Genomic DNA, 18,258 nt, shown 5'->3' with positions numbered 1-18,258 from the left:
CGAGCTGCGACATTGGCCCTTAACAAGGCCATTAAAAGCAGCAAGAGAGCGTGTTTCGACAACCTGTGTGAGAGTGCCAATGCGAATCCGTGGGGTGATGCCTACAGGATTGTGATGGCCAAGAACAAAGGGGGCTCTTCACCCCCAGAACGGTATCCGGACCGGTTGGCGACGATTATCGAAGTACTCTTCCCGTCTCGAGCCACAAGCCCCTGGCCACCTGCACTACCAGACAGTACGGACACGGCCGAAATGGTGGCTCCAGTGACGAAATCCCTAGCAATGAACAAAGCTCCCGGGCCGGATGGAGTTCAAAGAGCGCTCTCAAGGATTGTCCTCAACAGGCTAACCCCGTACGCGACGGCCTGTCAAGCAACCAGTTTGGCTTTCGGAAGGGTAAGTCCACACTGGACGCTCTCAACTCAGTGATAAATACTGCCGAGATAGCGATCCAACGAAAAAGGCGAGGCATTCGATACTGTGCGTTAGTGACACTTGACGTGAAGAACGCATTCAACAGCGCAAGCTGGGATGCCATCGCGCTCTCGTTACACCGGCTTAGCCTACCGGTGGGTCTGTACCGGATCTTGGAAAGTTACTTCCAGAACCGCGTACTGCTATACGAGAGCGATGCCGGTCAGAAAAAAAGTTCCGATTACCGCCGGAGTCCCGCAGGGCTCGATCGTAGGCCCGGTGCTATGAAACCTCATGTATGACGGGGTTCTGAGACTGAAGTTCCCTTCTGGGGTCAAGATCGTTGACTTTGCCGATGACGGAACTTTGGAGGTCTACGGGGAGTCAATCCCTGAGGTAGAACTAACCGCAGAACACGCGATCAACACGGTGGAAGAATGGATGAGCGCAAGTGGCCTGGAGCTCGCTCATCATAAGACGGAGGTAGTTATCGTCAACAACCGCAAGTCGGCACAACATGCAGTTATTCATGTGGGAGAAGTCGCGATCACTTCACAGCGGAGTCTGAAGTCTCTCGGAGTCATTATAGACGACAAGCTGACCTTCGGCAGCCACGTCGAATATACATGCAAGAGAGCATCGACTGCTGTTGCGGCTCTATCGAGGATGATGTCCAACAGCTCAAAGGTGTGCGCCAGTAGACGCAGGTTACTAGCAGGCGTTGCCATATCTATCCTCAGGTACGGCGGCCTGTCATGGTCAAGAGCACTGAGGGTAACCAGTTACCTACAGAAACTGGAGAGCACCTACCACGTGATGTGCCTCAGAGTGATATCTGCTTACCGCACGGTACCACACGATGCATCATGCGTGATAGCGAGCATGATGCCAGTTGGGCTGGTCATTCGGGAAGATGAAGAGTGTTTCGAGCTACGTGGAAATAGAGGAGCCCGCGAGCGCACCAGGGTGACCTCGCTCGCCAGATGGCAGCGTGAGTGGGATAACTCCTCGAAAGGTAGGTGGACCCACCGGCTGATACCTAACATATCGAGCTGGGTGGGAAGACCCCATTGGGAATTTCACTTCCATCTGACACAATTCCTGTCAGGCCATGGCTGTTTCCGACAGTATCTCCACAGGTTCGGGCAAGCGGAGGTCCCAGCCTGCCCGGACTGCCCAGGTGTAGACGAAGCTGCCGAACACATACTGTTCGCATGTCATCGGTTCGACGTCGAAAGAAGAGCAATGCTTGACGTCTGTGGCTGGGACACAACCCCTGATACCCTTATTCAGCGGATGTGTCAATCGGTGGAGAAGTGGAACGCAGATTGCCTGTAGGCTACAGGTAATTTGGCGAATCGAGCAACAGACGACAGGCACGGCTAACTAGTGATTGGTTAGTTGGAGCGAAAAAGGCCGAGCGCAAAAAAGGGAGTGAATGGTCTGTTCATGCTGAGGCAGGTTTGGCGCAGCGACTGGCAACCGCGTAATGGGTAAACCCAGCCACCCAGAAGCAAGGCAGAAGAGCGAGTGTATAGGCGTATAAGTGGACTGCCTCATGCCAAGATGGGAGGGTCGTAGCCTAGTATGTTGGGACTTAGCTATCGATGCCTCGTGGCGTGGCAGAGGAGCGAAAGGGTGAGCATCCAAGTCAGTCTCACACGGTATGTTAAGTGTGAGCACATGTGGTGGATACCAACCTACGTTTGTAAACATCCCGTCGCGAAGCGACTAAAGAAGGCGTCAGCATAATCGAGTCTACTGCGCGACAACGATTATGCTGACCCTATCAAAAAGTGTCACGTAGCTACTGCAGCGACCCAGCCTTAGCTTAGGTTTAATGAAAAATAAAATTCATTCCTAAACGTACCCCCGAGTGATGTACTTCTAAAATATCACTTGTATCCTACTTATAAATATCTTGTCAGATCTCCTAACATGGCGATCCTGCCAGGAGCAGGATGTGTTAGAGAGAATTAAAAGTGTGTTAAAAGTGTGGTATAGTCATAATGGGATTCTTCTCGGCCGACGAGAAATCGTCGCGCCCGTAGTAGGAGGCGAATCCCATCACACCGCACAAACCGTGGCTGTTTGCGTGATCGCAGCCGTCGCGGTTGGCTACGTGGTACTAAAGGGACTTGCAAAACTTCACCGCCAGCACACCGAAAGGGTGGCTGAGCGCGTAGCTCGACGGGCGACCGTCGATGTGTAATTTGTAATTTGTGCACAGTGAAACACCAGACTTGTGTAGCAAGTGTAATAACTATTGACGACCCCAATTGGTGTTGAGTGTGAATTTGTTAGAAGAATGGAACTCGAATTTGGTGGACAGTGGATAAGCTCAACATGTGTATTATTTTAGCCAGTGAAATGAACAAATCTATACCCCAGTGAAACGAACAAATCTATACCGTAAGCAGTTGCATTGGACAAGCATAACCTTATCTTTTTCAAAGTTTGGCTAGAAATTTTAAGCCTACTGTGAACGTTTCCATTGTCGCCGTGGAGCGAAGCAATCCTTCGTGAAATGTGTTTTTTCAACTTCATGGTGTTCAGCCGGCAGAGCGGAAAGCGATCCGAGGAAGAAAGAGCAAAGATTTCCTTGGCCCAATAATTGATGTGGAGCAGAAAATACATACTACAATACTACACCCGTGATGATGGAATGGAACAGGGAATGGAACAGAAAACCGAGGTATAGTTCATTGGATCTAATCAATTTTATAGGGCTTGTTTAATTTGAAGAAACAAAACATATATATTTCTAAAATAAATGTAGAAATAGTGTTAGAAGTATAAAATCAAATGACGATTCAATTATCTAATGGCAGATATTGCCTTAGATTTACAACATGTAATAGCTCGTCTAATTGTGAACCTCACTAATTTACAAAAAAGTCCCAAAAGGGAATATATCCGCAGTAACCTCCTAAAGAAACAAGAATATTGCAATACCTTATTTAGAACAGGGACTAATATTTTAGAACAATTAGGACACAAATTCTTTGAGGACGACTTTGTATACTTCCGACGCAGACTTCGAGAAGTCTATACAAAACTTTCTGAACTTCTAACGGAAAAATTAAATAATACCAAAATGCCTCCAAAACTAGATTTGAGCATTGGACTCAAATTAGTCGACAAATTCAGTGGTGATGCTGATAAACTCACCAATTTCTTTGAATCAATGGAATTATTAAAAGACTATTCCGACGGAGTATCGGAAATGGAAATAATCAAATTTTTAAAAACACGTTTAATAGGTCCAGCGCATGGTGTAATCAACACCGCTACGACCCTCGATGACGTAAAAATTAAACTTAAACAAAAATTTTCGATTAAGTTTAGTCCACAGGCCATAGAATCCGAAATGGCCAGTGTGAAGCAAAATAAAAAATCTATTAGCGAATACGGGCACGAAATAAGTGAACTTGCCGCAAAACTTGCAGCAGCACACGTGTTAAGTGGTACCTTCGTTGACGAAGCGGCATCTGACGCGATTGTACAGCCAATTGCTGTCAGATCTTTCGTGAACGGCCTTAAGGATCACCGAGCACAATTTTTCTTAAAAGCCAGGAACCCAAGCACACTTACAAAGGCAATAAGTGATGCCCTGGAAGTTAACAACAATGAAGAAGAATCCGCAATGTGGATGTATGCCGGTCCATCACAGACCAGGTCTGCATTCATCTCTAGAAACCGTGGATATTATCCAAGATACTTCCGCTGTGGAGGTAGAGGAAGAAACCATGGACATAATCGCGGAAGGGGAAATTTTAATCAACAAAACCAAAATTTCCACCATAATACCAGAGGAAACAACTCCGGTAGAGGACGTGGAAGTTATCGTGGCCGGAATGATGTGAATTTGGCCAACGGTACAGATGCTCTAAATCAGCAGGCAGCACCAAAAACCCAGCCACAACAACAACAACAAGATCAAGAAAGCAATTTAATCGATTTATTTCGTTAATTCAAGAGAAACATCTACCAATACATTTCTAAGAGCAAATTTCTTATTAGCTAATGTAAATTTAAAATTTATTGTTGACACTGGTGCGTCATGTAGCATCCTTGATCAACAATATGTTCCAAGAAATATGCATATTTACCAGGAAGAGAAAATAAGGATACGAGGAATCAATGGAACATCGCAGTCCATTGGATACATCAACACTTACTTAAAATTTGGAGATACTATTTTCAAGTGAGATTACACATTGTACCGAGCCTACCATCAAATATAAAAGGCCTACTAGGTACTGATTTTCTTAAAAAATACGGTGCAAAAATTGATTTTGAGAAATACCTTCTAATGCTTCAACGAGATAATAAAATTTTGAATATACCATTATCCCAAAATAATTCTTTCGCGGTCAACTTACCAGCTAGAACTGAAATTATAACATATCTAGAATGCGAAAATCAGAACAATGAAGAAGTTATTATACTGAGTCAAGAATGCACACCATCTATCTATATAGCTAAGTCTTTAGCAAGAGTTAGAGATGGAAAAATACCCGTTAAAATAATGAACTTAAGGAACTCCGATATAACATTAGACAACTTGAAACCTAACATAAAACCAGCTATAAATTATACGATATTAAACACGAATGAAGTAGCACGACATAACGTCAAACGTGTCGAGGAACTTCTGGATGAAGTGCCATTGAATCATTTAAATGGAGAAGAAAAAAGCATTATTATGAAAATATGTGCGAAGTACTGATATTTTTTGCTTAAAAAATGACAAACTAACAACAACGCAAATTTATCAACCAACAATAAGCGTTAAACCAAATACCCATCCTGCATATACCAAACCTTATAGACTACCTCATTGTCATAAGGAAGAAATAGATAAACAAATTTAACAAATGAAAAAAGACGATATAAGGGATGATCCATAAATGACGTAGCATTTTTCGAGTGATTTTTAACACCCCCCTCCCCCATCGTAGCATTTCGTCACAAAATTCTATATACCCCCCTGATAATTACGTAGCTTGACGGTAACCCTCACCCCCCTCGTTGTCCCCGTAAAAAATCTAAAAAAAATCAAAAACGATGTTAGTTACATGAAACGGGTAAGATTGTCGTGACATCAGGTCAACCCCTATTCCCCTTTAAAAAAGCTACGTAGCATGACATGACCCCCTACCCCCTGTCGTCACACATCATCACAATATACAAAACTCAAGGGGGGTGTTAAAAATCACTCGAAAAATGCTACGTCATTTATGGATCATCCCATACGGACGCCTCTGGCTATGCGATAGGAGCTGTACTATCGAATAGAACAGGAAAACCTGTTGCATACGCAAGTAAGGCATTGAATCCAGCAGAACAAAATTATTCCACGATAGAGAAAGTACTTTTAGCAGTGGTCTGGGCTATAAAACACTTTAATTCTTATTTATATGGCAGAAGATTTGAAGTGTTTTCGGACCACAGACCGCTAGTTTACTTATTTAGCCTGAACAAGCCTTCCAGTAGACTAATAAAATTTAGACTTGCACTGGAAGAATACAATTTTGAAATAATTTACAAAAAAGGAAAAGACAATGCTGTTGCGGATGCATTATCACGAATGGCCATTAAGGAATTGAAAGACTTACATAAAAAGATTGAAAAAGAAGTCCTAATAACAACAAGAGCACAGAATAACACATCAGATATAAACCATTCATCAACTAACACTAACGATAAGGTGCCTGGCCAGCAACTTGAAATTAGTAAAACGATGGAAATGGTGATAGATGATGTTCATGGAATGCCGGAAGTAAAAATCGCATTACATAAAAATGCAGTTATAATAAAACCAGCGAAAACATTAGTTCAGCTACGGCGGACAATACAAACGCTAAATAAAATTTATGTGGAACATAAAATCAATGAGCTCATTATTACGAAAATAGATGAAAAAGCGCTAAAATTCTATAATGACATTCATATGAATGATCTTACCAAGGGCATGCCACCTATATACTTATTGAAAAAAGAGTTAAAATACGTCGACGACAATATGAAGAAAAAATTAATTATAAATGATTACCACACACTTCCAACGGCAGGACATGCAGAAATAGAGAGGACATTACGAACAATCAAACAAAGATTTTATTGGACAAATATGAAAAAAGATATTGAAGATTTCATAAAGAGATGTGAACCTTGTCAAAAGAACAAAATTATAAATCAAAAAAGAACGCCAATGATTATAACAACAACCCCTTCAACAGCTTTTGAAACAGTATATTTAGATTTGGTAGGTCCTTTACTACCAAACCCAGAAGGTCACCAATATGTATTGACGTCACAATGCGATCTAACAAAATATGTCACAGCAACCGCAATCAAAAATAAATCCACAGAAACAGTCGCAAGGGCATTTGTTGAAACTATTATTCTAAACCATGGCGTACCCATGAAAATAATTACTGACAGAGGAACGGAATTCATGTCGAAATTATTCTCAGAGGTATGCAAATTATTAAAAATTGACAAACTAAATTCGACAGCATATCACCATCAAACAATCGGTGGATTAGAGAATTCGCACAAAAATTTAGGAAATTTCCTACGCATATATTGCGGAAATTCAGCACAAGAATTGAATACTTGGATTAAATATTATCAATTTGCATTTAACACAACTGTACACACTACAACAAATAAGACACCATATGATGTAAAATTATGTAACCTACCTTCAAACTTATCATCAGAAATTGAGAAAATAGATCCATTGTATAATATTGAAGATTATGTAAAACAACTTAAATTTAAATTACAATTATCACAAAAAGAAGTAAGAAAGAAAATATTGAAAGATAAAACAAAACGAGTAAAAGATTACAACCAGTCTTCAGAAGAAAAAACCTACAACAGGAGATCTTATACTTTTGAGGAATGAAGTAGGATCAAAATTGGATAGTATTTAACTTGGACCATACAAAGTTATTGAAGACATGGGAACAAATGTAGACATTCAAATTGGAGAAAAGATAGACAGAGTACATAAATCATGAATAAAACATATTTTGATATAGTACTAATAATACAACATACAAAGAATGTTTATTTAGATTACTTATATAACATAAAATTCATTCCTAACCGTACCCCCGAGTGATGTACTTCTAAAATATCACTTGTATCCTACTTACAAATATCTTGTCAGATCTCTTAACACACAAAAGTCAGCCTCACATGGTATGGTAGAGGCTAGCACAAAAGTAAGCCTAGCAAGGAATGAAAAAGGTGAGCACACAAGTCAGCCTCGCATGGTATGTCAGAAGTGGGGCCTAAGAAAAATGTCCCACATGGGATGCCAGGGGGAGTGATAGAGGTACAATAGAGTGGCACGATCGAGAGTGAACCAGGTGAAAGGTGAGCACAAAAGTCAGCCTCATGTGGAGTGTTTGAGAGTGAATCAAGGTGCGATAGAGAGAGCACCCAAGTAAGCCTCATACAGGACGTATGAACGCGTGAGTAAGAGTGAATGAGTACATCTAGTACAGCCATCCCCCCAGAAGTAATACCGAGAGGTAGTTCCTGGGGGGAACGATGGCGGAGCCCAATGGAGTTTAGTTAGTATTAATGACAGCGTCACCATTCGAGCCCGACACGCCCCCAGTACACCCCGTGTGGTAGCTTGGACACCTACTAATAGCACGTGTACTGGGTTAGGACGTAAACGTCTTCTCCATTGTAAAAAAACACATACACATATACACACACATATACAGACTTTTTCCGATCTCGACGTACTGAGTCGAATGAGATATGACATCCGGCCCTCCGGGCCGGAATTAGTTTGACATTTTTCAGAGTGATTGCATAACCCTTCTATATGAGAAAGGCAAAAATGTGCCAAAATCCAAAAAAGTGAATCATCGTCAAATTTTTTTCGAGTTTGCATCAAATCTCGACGTTTCATGCACCTTGAAGACATTTAGCATCAAAAATAAAAATTCTATTTTTAATTTTTCCTATAGTTTATATGAGAAATTTCTGTGTGGCCGCACTCTTAAACCCGTACTTCCGGAACCAGAATTCCGATCGATCCAAAATTCAATATCAGCCGATCCAAAATTCAATATCAGCCGATGCATCTTTCATTTGAGACTAAGTTTGGGCAAATCGGTCCAGCCATCTCTGAGAAAAATGAGTGACATTATTTGACACATACGCACATACACCCACACATACACACACATACACACACATACGCACACATACACACATATACAGAATTTTTCCGATCTCGACGAACTGAGTCGAATGGGATATGACCCTCGACTCTCCGGGTTGGGATTAGATTTTTGTTTTTCAAAGTGATTGCATAACCTTTCTATATGAGAAAGGCAAAAATGTGCCAAAATCCAAAAAAGTGAATCGTCGTTAATTTTTTTTTCGAGTTTGCATCAAATCTCGACGTTTCATGCACCTTGAAGACATTTAGCATCAAAAATAAATTCTGTTTTTAATTTTTCATATAGTTTATATGAGAAATTTCTGTGTGGTAGCACTCTTAAACCCGTAATTCCGGAACCAGAATTCCGATCGATCCAAAATTCAATATCAGCCGATGGGAAGGTTGCATCTTTCATTTGAGACTAAGTTTGGGCAAATCGGTCCAGCCTTTTTTGAGTAAAATGAGTGACATTATTTGACACATACGCACATACATACACACACACACACATACAGACTTTTCCGATCTGCTGAAGCGAGGCGCACAATCTAGTGCGGTGTACAAGGCCTTGGCCCAAGAGGTCCTTGGTGAAGGCGCCCAGGTCAGGTCGCTAGGGGCGGAAATGACTCTCCAGTGCAAGCATCTGGACGAGTTCACGACCGCAGAAGATGTTGTCGCAGCCGTCAAGGAGCAATGCGACGTCACAATCGAGCAGGCCTCTGTGCGCTTTTGAGAGGGACCCTCTGGCACCCAAGTAGCCTACCTCAGGCTACTGAAGGCGGATGCCAAAAAGGTAACCGAGAAAGGTAAGCTGAATATCGGCTGGTCGGTATACCCAATTAGCATACCCCAGCCGCCTTCAGTGGATAGGTGCTATCGGTGCCTTGAGTCCGGTCACAAATCCTACGAGTGCAAGGGCATAAACAGGAGCAAACTATGTCGTCGCTGCGGCGAGGAGGGGCATAAGGAGCGGGGTTGCACTAAGGCGCACAAGTGCCTTATCTGCACCGCTAAGAAGCAAGCCCATAAACATGCTATGGGCCTTCGTGTCACTTCGGTGATGTAAATAAGAAGAAGCCGTGAACATCACACAGCTAAATCTTAACCATTGTGCAGCAGCCCAACAGCTGCTGTGGCAGTCGGTCTCGGAGTCGAGGACAGATGTCGCCCTCTTATCAGACCCGTACATCATCCCTGCCGGCAACGGCAATTGGGTGTCGGACGGGTCTGGAATGGTGGCAATCTGTACAACGGGACGGTTCCCGGTTCAAGAGATAATACACTCCTCCGCCGAGGGTGTTGCGATTGCCAAGATCAATGGTGTGTTCTATTGCAGCTGCTACGCTCCTCCAAGGTGGCCAATAGAACAGTTCAACCAGATGATCGACAGGCTCTCGTCAGACCTAGTGGGCCGGAAACCGGTAGTCATAGCGGGAGATTTTAATGCTTGGGCAGTGGAGTGGGGCAGCCGCTATACAAATAGCAGGGGTCAAGCGCTAATGGAGGCGCTTGCGAAACTCGATACTGTGCTAGCTAATAATGGCTCCGCTAGTACATTCCGTAGAAACGGGGTGGAGGCATGGATTGACGTAACATTTGCCAGCCCGAGTCTGGCTCCAGGCATGGAATGGAGGGTAGACGAAGGCTACACCCATAGCGATCATTTAGCAATCCGCTTTAGGATCAACTATGGTGTGCAGCATCCGAGGGCGGGAGATCCCTGTCAGGTACGCGGGTGGAAGTCCAAACACTTCGATAGCGAAGCTTTCACTGCGGCCCTGGGACTGGAGGCCAACACCGATAGTCTAAGCGGGGATGCGCTGGTAGCTGTTCTATCACGCGCGTGCGACGCCACTATGCCGAGAAAAACACTGCCAAGAAACGGCAGATGCCCGGTATACTGGTGGAGTGCTGAGATTGCAGTTCTACGGTCAGCCTGCCTCAGAGCTAGACGTAGGATGCAAAGAGCTCGCACCGAGGATGCAAGAGAGAACCGTCGTGAAGTGTTTCGAGCTGCGATATTGGCCCTTAACAAGGCCATTAAAAGGAGCAAGAGAGCGTGTTTCGACAACCTGTGTGAGAGTGCCAACGCGAATCCGTGGGGTGACGCCTACAGGATTGTGATGGCCAAGACCAAAGGGAGCTCTTCACCCCCAGAACGGTTTCCGTACCGGTTGACAACGATTATCGAAGTACTCTTCCCGTCTTGAGCCACAAGCCCCTGGCCACCTGCACTACGAGACAGTGCGAGCACGGCCGAAATGGTGGCTCCAGTGACGAATGAAGAACTACTCGCAGTGGCTAAATCCCTAGCAATGAACAAAGCTCCAGGGCCGGATGGAGTTCCAAACAACGCTCTCAAGGCAGCGATCATAGCGAACCCGAACATGTTCAGGCTAGCTATGCAGAGATGCCTTGACGAGTGCCGTTTCCCCGATAGATGGAAAAGGCAGAAATTGGTGCTGCTGCCGAAGCCCGGGAAGCCGCCAGGCGACTCATCGGCGTACAGACCAATCTGTCTGATCGACACGACTGGCAAACTGCTTGAGAGGATTATCCTCAACAGGCTAACCCCGAACGCGGAATGTGCGGACGGCCTGTCAAGCAACCAGTTTGGCTTTCGGAAGGGTAAGTCCACAGTGGACGCTCTCAACTCAGTGATAAATACTGCCGAGATAGCGATCCAAAGGAAAAGGCGAGGCATTCGATACTGTGCGTTAGTGACACTTGACGTGAAGAACGCATTCAACAGCGCAAGCTGGGATGCCATCGCGCTCTCGTTACACCGACTTAGTCTACCGGTGGGTCTGTACCGGATCCTGGAAAGTTACTTCCAGAACTGCGTACTGCTATACGAGACCGATGCCGGTCAGAGAAGGGTTCCGATTACCGCCGGAGTCCCACAGGGCTCGATCCTAGGCCCGGTGTTATGGAACCTCATGTATGACGGGGTTCTGAGACTGAGCGTCGACTGCTGTTGCGGCTCTATCGAGAATGATGTCCAACAGCTCAAAGGTGTGCGCCAGTAGACGTAGGTTACTGGCAGGCGTTGCCGTATCTAGCCCCTCTAGGTCAAGAGCACTGAGGGTAACCAGTTACTTACAGAAACTGGAGAGCACCTACCGCGTGATGTGCATCAGAGTGATATCTGCCTACCGCACGGTATCACACGATGCATCCTGCGTGATAGCGTGCATGATGCCAGTTGGGCTGGTCATTCGGGAAGATGAGGAGTGCTACGAGCTACGTGGAAATAGAGGAGCCCGCGAGCGCACCAGGGTGACCTCGGTCGCCAGATGGCAGCGTGAGTGGGACAACTCCTCGAAAGGTAGGTGGACCCACCGGCTGATACCTAGCATATTGAGCTGGGTGGGAAGACCCCATGGGGAAGTTCACTTCCACCTGACACAATTCCTGTCAGGCCATGGCTGTTTCCGACAGTACCTCCACAGGTTCGGGCACGCGGAGGTCCCAGTCTGCCCGGACTGCCCAGGTGTAGACGAAACTGCCGAACACATACTGTTCGTATGTCATCGGTTCGACGTCGAAAGAAGAGCAATGCTTGACGTCTGTGGCTGGGACACAACCCCTGATACCCTTATTCAGCGGATGTGTCAATCGGTGGAGAAGTGGAACGCAGTCTCGGCTGCTACCATCCAGATTGCCTGTAGGCTACAGGTAATCTGGCGAACCAAGCAACAGACGACGGGCACGGCTAACTAGTGATTGGTTAGCTGGAGCGAAAAAGGCCAAGCGCAAAAAAGGGAGTGAATGGTCTGTTCATGCCGAGGCAGGTTTGGCGCAGCGACTGGCAACCGCGTAAGGGGTAAACCCAGCCACCTCGAAGCAAGACAGAAGAGTGAGTGTATAGGCGTATAAGTGGACTGCCTCATGCCAAGACGGGAGGGTCGTAGCGTAGTATGTTGGGACTTAGCTATCGATGCCTCATGGCGTGGCAGAGGAGTAAAAAGGGTGAGCATCCAAGTCAGTCTCACACGGCATGTTAAGGGTGAGCACAAAAGTCAGCCTCACATGGTATGGTAGAGGCTAGTACAAAAGTAAGCCTAGCAAGGAATGAAAAAGGTGAGCACACAAGTCAGCCTCGCATGGTATGTCAGAGGTGGGGCCTAAGAAAAATGTCCCACATGGGATGCCAGGGGGAGTGATAGAGGTACAATAGAGTGGCACGATCGAGAGTGAACCAGGTGATAGGGTGAGCACCCAAGTCAGCCTCACATGGTATGGGTGGGGCGAGCACAAAAGTAAGCCTAGCAAGGAATGAGTAAGGTGAGCACACAAGTCAGCCTCGCAAGGAACGAAAAAAGTGAGCACAAAAGTCAACCTCATGTGGGAGTGTTTGAGAGTGAATCAAGGTGCGATAGAGAGAGCACCCAAGTAAGCCTCATACAGGACGTATGAACGCGTGAGTGAGAGTGAATGAGTACATTAAATACGGCCATCCCCCCAGAAGTAATACCGAGAGGTAGTTCCTGGGAGGAACGATGGCGGAGCCCAATGGAGTTTAGTCGGTATAAATGGCAGCGTCACCATTCGAGCCCGACACGCCCCCAGTGCACCCCGTGCGGTAGCTTGGACCCTACCAATAGCACGTGTACTGGGCTAGGACGTAAAGGTCTTCTCCATTGCAAAAAACAAAAAAAAAATCCGATCTCGACGAACTGAGTTGAATGGGATATGACACTCGGCCCTCCGGGCTGGGATTAGGTTGACGTTTTTCAGAGTGTTTGCATAACCTTTCTGTACGAGAAAAGCAAAAATGTGCCAAAATTCAAAACAGTGAATCGTCGTCAAATTTTTTGTCGAGTTTGCATCAAATCTCGACGTTTCATGCACCTTGAAGGCATTTAGCATCAAAAATAAAAATTCTATTTTTAATTTTTCCTATAATTTATATGAGAAATTTCTGTGTGGCCGCACTCTGAAACCCGTAATTCCGGAACCAGAATTCCGATCGATCCAAAATTCAATAGCAGCCGATGGGAAGACTGCACCTTTCATTTGAGACTTAGTTTGGGTAAATCGGTCCAGCCATCTCTGAAAAAAAATGAGTGACATTATTTGACACATACGCACATACATACACACACACATACTCACATATACACACACATACACACATACAGACTTTTTCCGATCTCGACGAACTGAGTCGAATGGGATAGTCGAATAGGTTAACGTTTTTCAGAGTGATTGCATAACCTTTCTATATGAGAAAGGCAAAAATTGTCTTCAAAATGAAAAACCCGTCGTCACAACGTTTCAAATGTCTTCAAAATGAAGACGTGTCTTCACATCTGGCGTCGCTGGCCAGAGTCAATTAATAAGAGTTCTGTAAAGACGTTGGCATTTGGTTACACGGTATAACTACATTCGTCATTTTAAGAATGCAAAATATCCATTTTCAAAAGTTGCGAGAAGTTCTTAAATAATAGTATTTTTTGTTGCAATATTGAATTAGCTAAATTTGCACGAAGCAGGTGAAAACAGGATAAATGTATATTAGTATAAGTAAGAACTGATGTTCACGACATAGTACTGAACTTCCTTTTTTCTCACACCAGAAAAGGGATGTAGTGTTGAGAGTTTGAATTATAAAAATAAATTAAAGATATTCAATTGTTAGTATTTGATAAATGATTCTACCCCTGAAGCAACTTCCTGCTAGCCTGAAATCCACCCCTGTATAACAAACGTGCTTTGAGAAAGGGAGGTAGAGAGAGTCAACGACATGAAATAGAGAGAGGAGTATGTGAGCTCCAGGAAGTCAGTTAAGATCGAACCTTCGTGATAACTAGACGTGAGAGTCAACAAGCGCGGTGATACTAACCGGAAGTAGCAAGGTTACGAAAGCCGGAACCGTGTATATCGAGATTCTACACTGAAAACAATAAACAATAAACATTCAAATATAATTATCTCCACTATATTACTAGATTTTTATCCCTTCCCGATCAGAAACACATAACAGAAATATTTCAAGAATTTATCTCACGTTGTTACTTGTTATAAATTTCTGTTATTTTAACTACTAACGAGACCAAATTTATAACACAATATGTTACACAAATTGTGTTCTGTTATAATCTTGTTATTTCATTTTGATCGGGATTGCTTCCCACAAATAATTTAGATTTCTTTGCAGTTAGTTAAGTTGTATCAAACAATATAAATAAAGGAAAGAAAATAAACAAAGACTACATAAATACTACCAATAGGTATACAATGAAATACAAGAAAATAGAAGATAAATCGAAATATTTAAAGTGATGATTATCATCAGTGTTAGTATTAGGAAGTTAATTTTTATTATTACGTGATAGTCTTAAGAGCTTTTGTAACATGTTATAGAAAAAACCCGGCGTAATAAATATTTTGCAAATGCTCTTTCAAATAAACGTTTTATGAAAACAAACTCTTTCATCCCCAGTTTCAGTGGGTTTGGCGTAAGGTATGGTATTGTTTTGTTTTCTCCGACTACCGAACAAAGCTGTACATTGCTGAAACAGAAACTGGAGGAGATGAGTTGGAGGGCAGGGGACTTCTGTTTTTATTGTCGAAGCATATAGCCATCACCAGAATAAGGAATTCCTTTACATTCCGTGGATTTTCTGGCTAAAAAGGGTTATAATCAAGGTTATGAACTGAAATATGGCTTCCAAAAAGTCACAGCGAAAGATTATAAACTAAAATTACTTTAAGTCGAATTTGAATGAAAATATCTCATAGGGGGTGTTTTAGTGCTGTTATCTAAAAACCCTTCGGGAGTGAAGAATAGGTACTCTTGTATTGTCTATGTTCTCTGTGTCGTTATTTTGCTTAATCCTGATCATACTACTTACCCGATCCATCCCATCAGAAAAATGATGAAGAGACGAATCATAATAAGACACAAATTTTCAATCAACATGGGAAAAGTACCATTTAAGGCAGTCGTTACTGATACCTGGAAGTTTATACCAAAGCTTATTTTTATGTCTAGCAATGATTAAAATGTGGTACATTTATTAATTATAATACCAATATTCGATGCGATGGAGTTATGTTAGGGCTGATCAAAATAGTAGTTCTATCTGACGAATTAAATTTCAACTAACGGTTGGATCTTGCTATTCAAAACATTTATCTTCCACAGGAGTTGATTATATGCATCCGGACTTGAGGTTCAACTATGTAAGTATTTATTGACATATGCATTCAGATCTATTGACGACCACATTTTAAATTTAACAGAACGCCGAAGCAAGCTATGACTTCAGCAGCAATGATCCGTATCCTTATCCTAGATACACCGACGACTGGTTTAATAGGTAAGTTCACTTGTACAATGGGATTGAGGGCTACATGAAATGATATACAGTTTCTTCCACATTATTCGTTCTTCTATGATAAGATTGATTTGTTCATAATTTTGAGTGAGAATGTACTATCTGCGCACCTTCTTCGCGCAGAAAAAGAATCAGAATAAGCAAATTTTGGTTTTAATTAACAATTTTATTGTTTGATATAGAGACAAACAAGATTCAGGTTTGGTTCAATTAATACACGGATGTGATATGGCTTTTCAGTCGATAATGCGATTGCGTCGATTACTGTGTGATCTTCGCCTACGTTTCGATCCCACTATTGGATCATCATCAGGGCCTGAGAAAATTTTATTTATTTAGCTAATTAAGGACTTTTACACCAGTTGACATTAAACAAAACAGAAATACGAAATATTAAACATCGTTCAAAGCATATCTTACTTGACTACATCGACGAAGTGCTAATTCGTATTGCATACGAGAGAATGTCAGGTTCGAAAGGGTTGAAGAACTGCTTATAGCCTGTGGTTATTGTGTATATATGTTATGATTGGGATGGATGTCGTGGAATATTAGCACTTACGAAAAATATACATTCAGATCGTGTGAAATCGGGTTTTTCTGTACCAAAAAGTGGCAGTTTTGTCGAATATATCACTAAAACTTATTTGACGGTAATGGCAGTTGTTCACCTATATGAGACTACTACGTTTGGACTGTGCTCCTATCTGATTGTTTTTGAGAATTTTGGGTTGGAGTGGTAGTTTGATCGGTCCGGAGAGAGCTTTTTTCCCTCAACTTTTTCACATGCGATAGTATATTAGCATAAGTAGAGTTCAGTCCCTCGGTATCTGTGCGGCGGTTGACGGTGTGTTGAGTTGTTGTGATATGACACATTTCGAGGATCGGGAGATTGGAAGTTTTGAAGCTGTGGTCTATAATAGATGGTTTTTTCAGATTGAAGCGGTGTTGGTGGGTGATGCAGTGCTCCATGAGAGCCGTTTTTTCCTTTAACTCTTGTATTTCCGGGTCTGTGTATTGGTAACCAGCTGCTAGTTTCTGCTCAAGTTGGTTGATCTGTGTCTGGTGGCCATACATTCTTGTTTGGAGTTGGTTGACGGTCATTCCCACATATTTGCTGGGGCAGTCCAAGCAAGATATTCGGTAAATCACCTTGCTCTTTTGCATTTCGTGAACAGGGTCCTTTGGATTACCGTATAATCTTTTAACCGTGTTGCTGTTGCTGGTGGATATCTTTATATTCGGCACGTTCTTACGTAGTATTTTGCGTATGGATGGTGTTAATTCATTAATGAATGGCAGAGAGCGATATAGTGTTTGTTCAGCTGGTTCTACAGTTGCCTGTGATAGCTGTGGAGGTGATGTTTGGTGAAGTAACCGATTGATCAGATGTTTTGGATAGTCGTTAAGTCTGAGATGTTGAAAAATAATTGAACGTTGTTCTGAGCTGTTCTTGTTAGTGCAAAATGTACGAACACGATTAATAAAGTTTGTAGCGACTCCAAGTTTTTGGTCTAGTGCATGGAACGAATGATAATTCAAAAGTCTGCCGGACGATACCGGTTTTGAATACCAATCAGTTTTTAAACTACCGTCATCCATTCTTATAACGAGTAGGTCAAGGTAGGGGAGCTTCCGATCTTGTTCAGTCTCGTACGTGAATTTGAGGTGTGTATTATATTGGTTGAAGATGTCCAGGGTGGATTGAATTCGGTCTTTGTGTAATATCATGAAAAGATCGTCTACATACTTGCGTATATGTTTTGCGGGAATGTTGGCGGTTAATGCTGCTGTGGCGACAAGTCGTTCCATAATGATGTCTGCAAGTATTGGTGACAGTGGGCTGCCCATAGCTGTGCCGAACTTCTGATGGTAGAACTGTCCTTTGAATTGAAAATAGCTACTATCCATACAAAATTCCACAATTTCAAGGAATAAATCTAGATTTATGTGTGTGCATAGTTTGATCTCGTCCCACATCATTATGATGTCGTGTATCACCAACTGTTTTGGAATGTTGGTGAAAACGATACAACGTCGAATGATACGAGAATGTGATCTGGTGGTAGCTGTAAGTTATTCACGTAGCTGCGTAGGTTTTTGAGTCCCTGGCGTTGTAAACGCTGCTAAAAGACCTCTGTAAGATGTCAGCGATATATTTACATAGGTTGTATGTTGGTGCAGTTGTGTTGGGATCTACGGGCCTTAGAGGCATATCTGGTTTGTGTGCCTTCGGCTGTCCATAAATGCGAGAGCAAATAGCTGTATAACAAGTAAGATGATTTTTCGTTCTCT

The 18,258-nt window shown here is 43.0% G+C and overlaps 1 protein-coding gene across 1 annotated transcript in view; it reads left to right on the top strand.

Annotated features, from left to right (window-relative positions):
* The window catches only part of LOC131678069 (neuroendocrine convertase 2), a 388,069-nt gene that overhangs the window by 151,581 nt on the left and 218,230 nt on the right, over positions 1–18,258 (top strand). The window contains exons 4-5 of the mRNA XM_058958207.1: positions 15,771–15,808; positions 15,869–15,945. Of these exons, the coding sequence (XP_058814190.1) occupies positions 15,771–15,808; positions 15,869–15,945 (115 nt within the window). The remainder of the gene's footprint in view (positions 1–15,770; positions 15,809–15,868; positions 15,946–18,258) is intronic.

Source organism: Topomyia yanbarensis, chromosome 1 (genome assembly GCF_030247195.1).
Source record: "Topomyia yanbarensis strain Yona2022 chromosome 1, ASM3024719v1, whole genome shotgun sequence".
NCBI classification, from domain to species: Eukaryota; Metazoa; Arthropoda; class Insecta; order Diptera; family Culicidae; genus Topomyia; species Topomyia yanbarensis.
The sequence above is the reverse complement of the archived record's forward strand: the minus strand, read 5'-3'. Positions and strand labels throughout refer to the sequence as shown.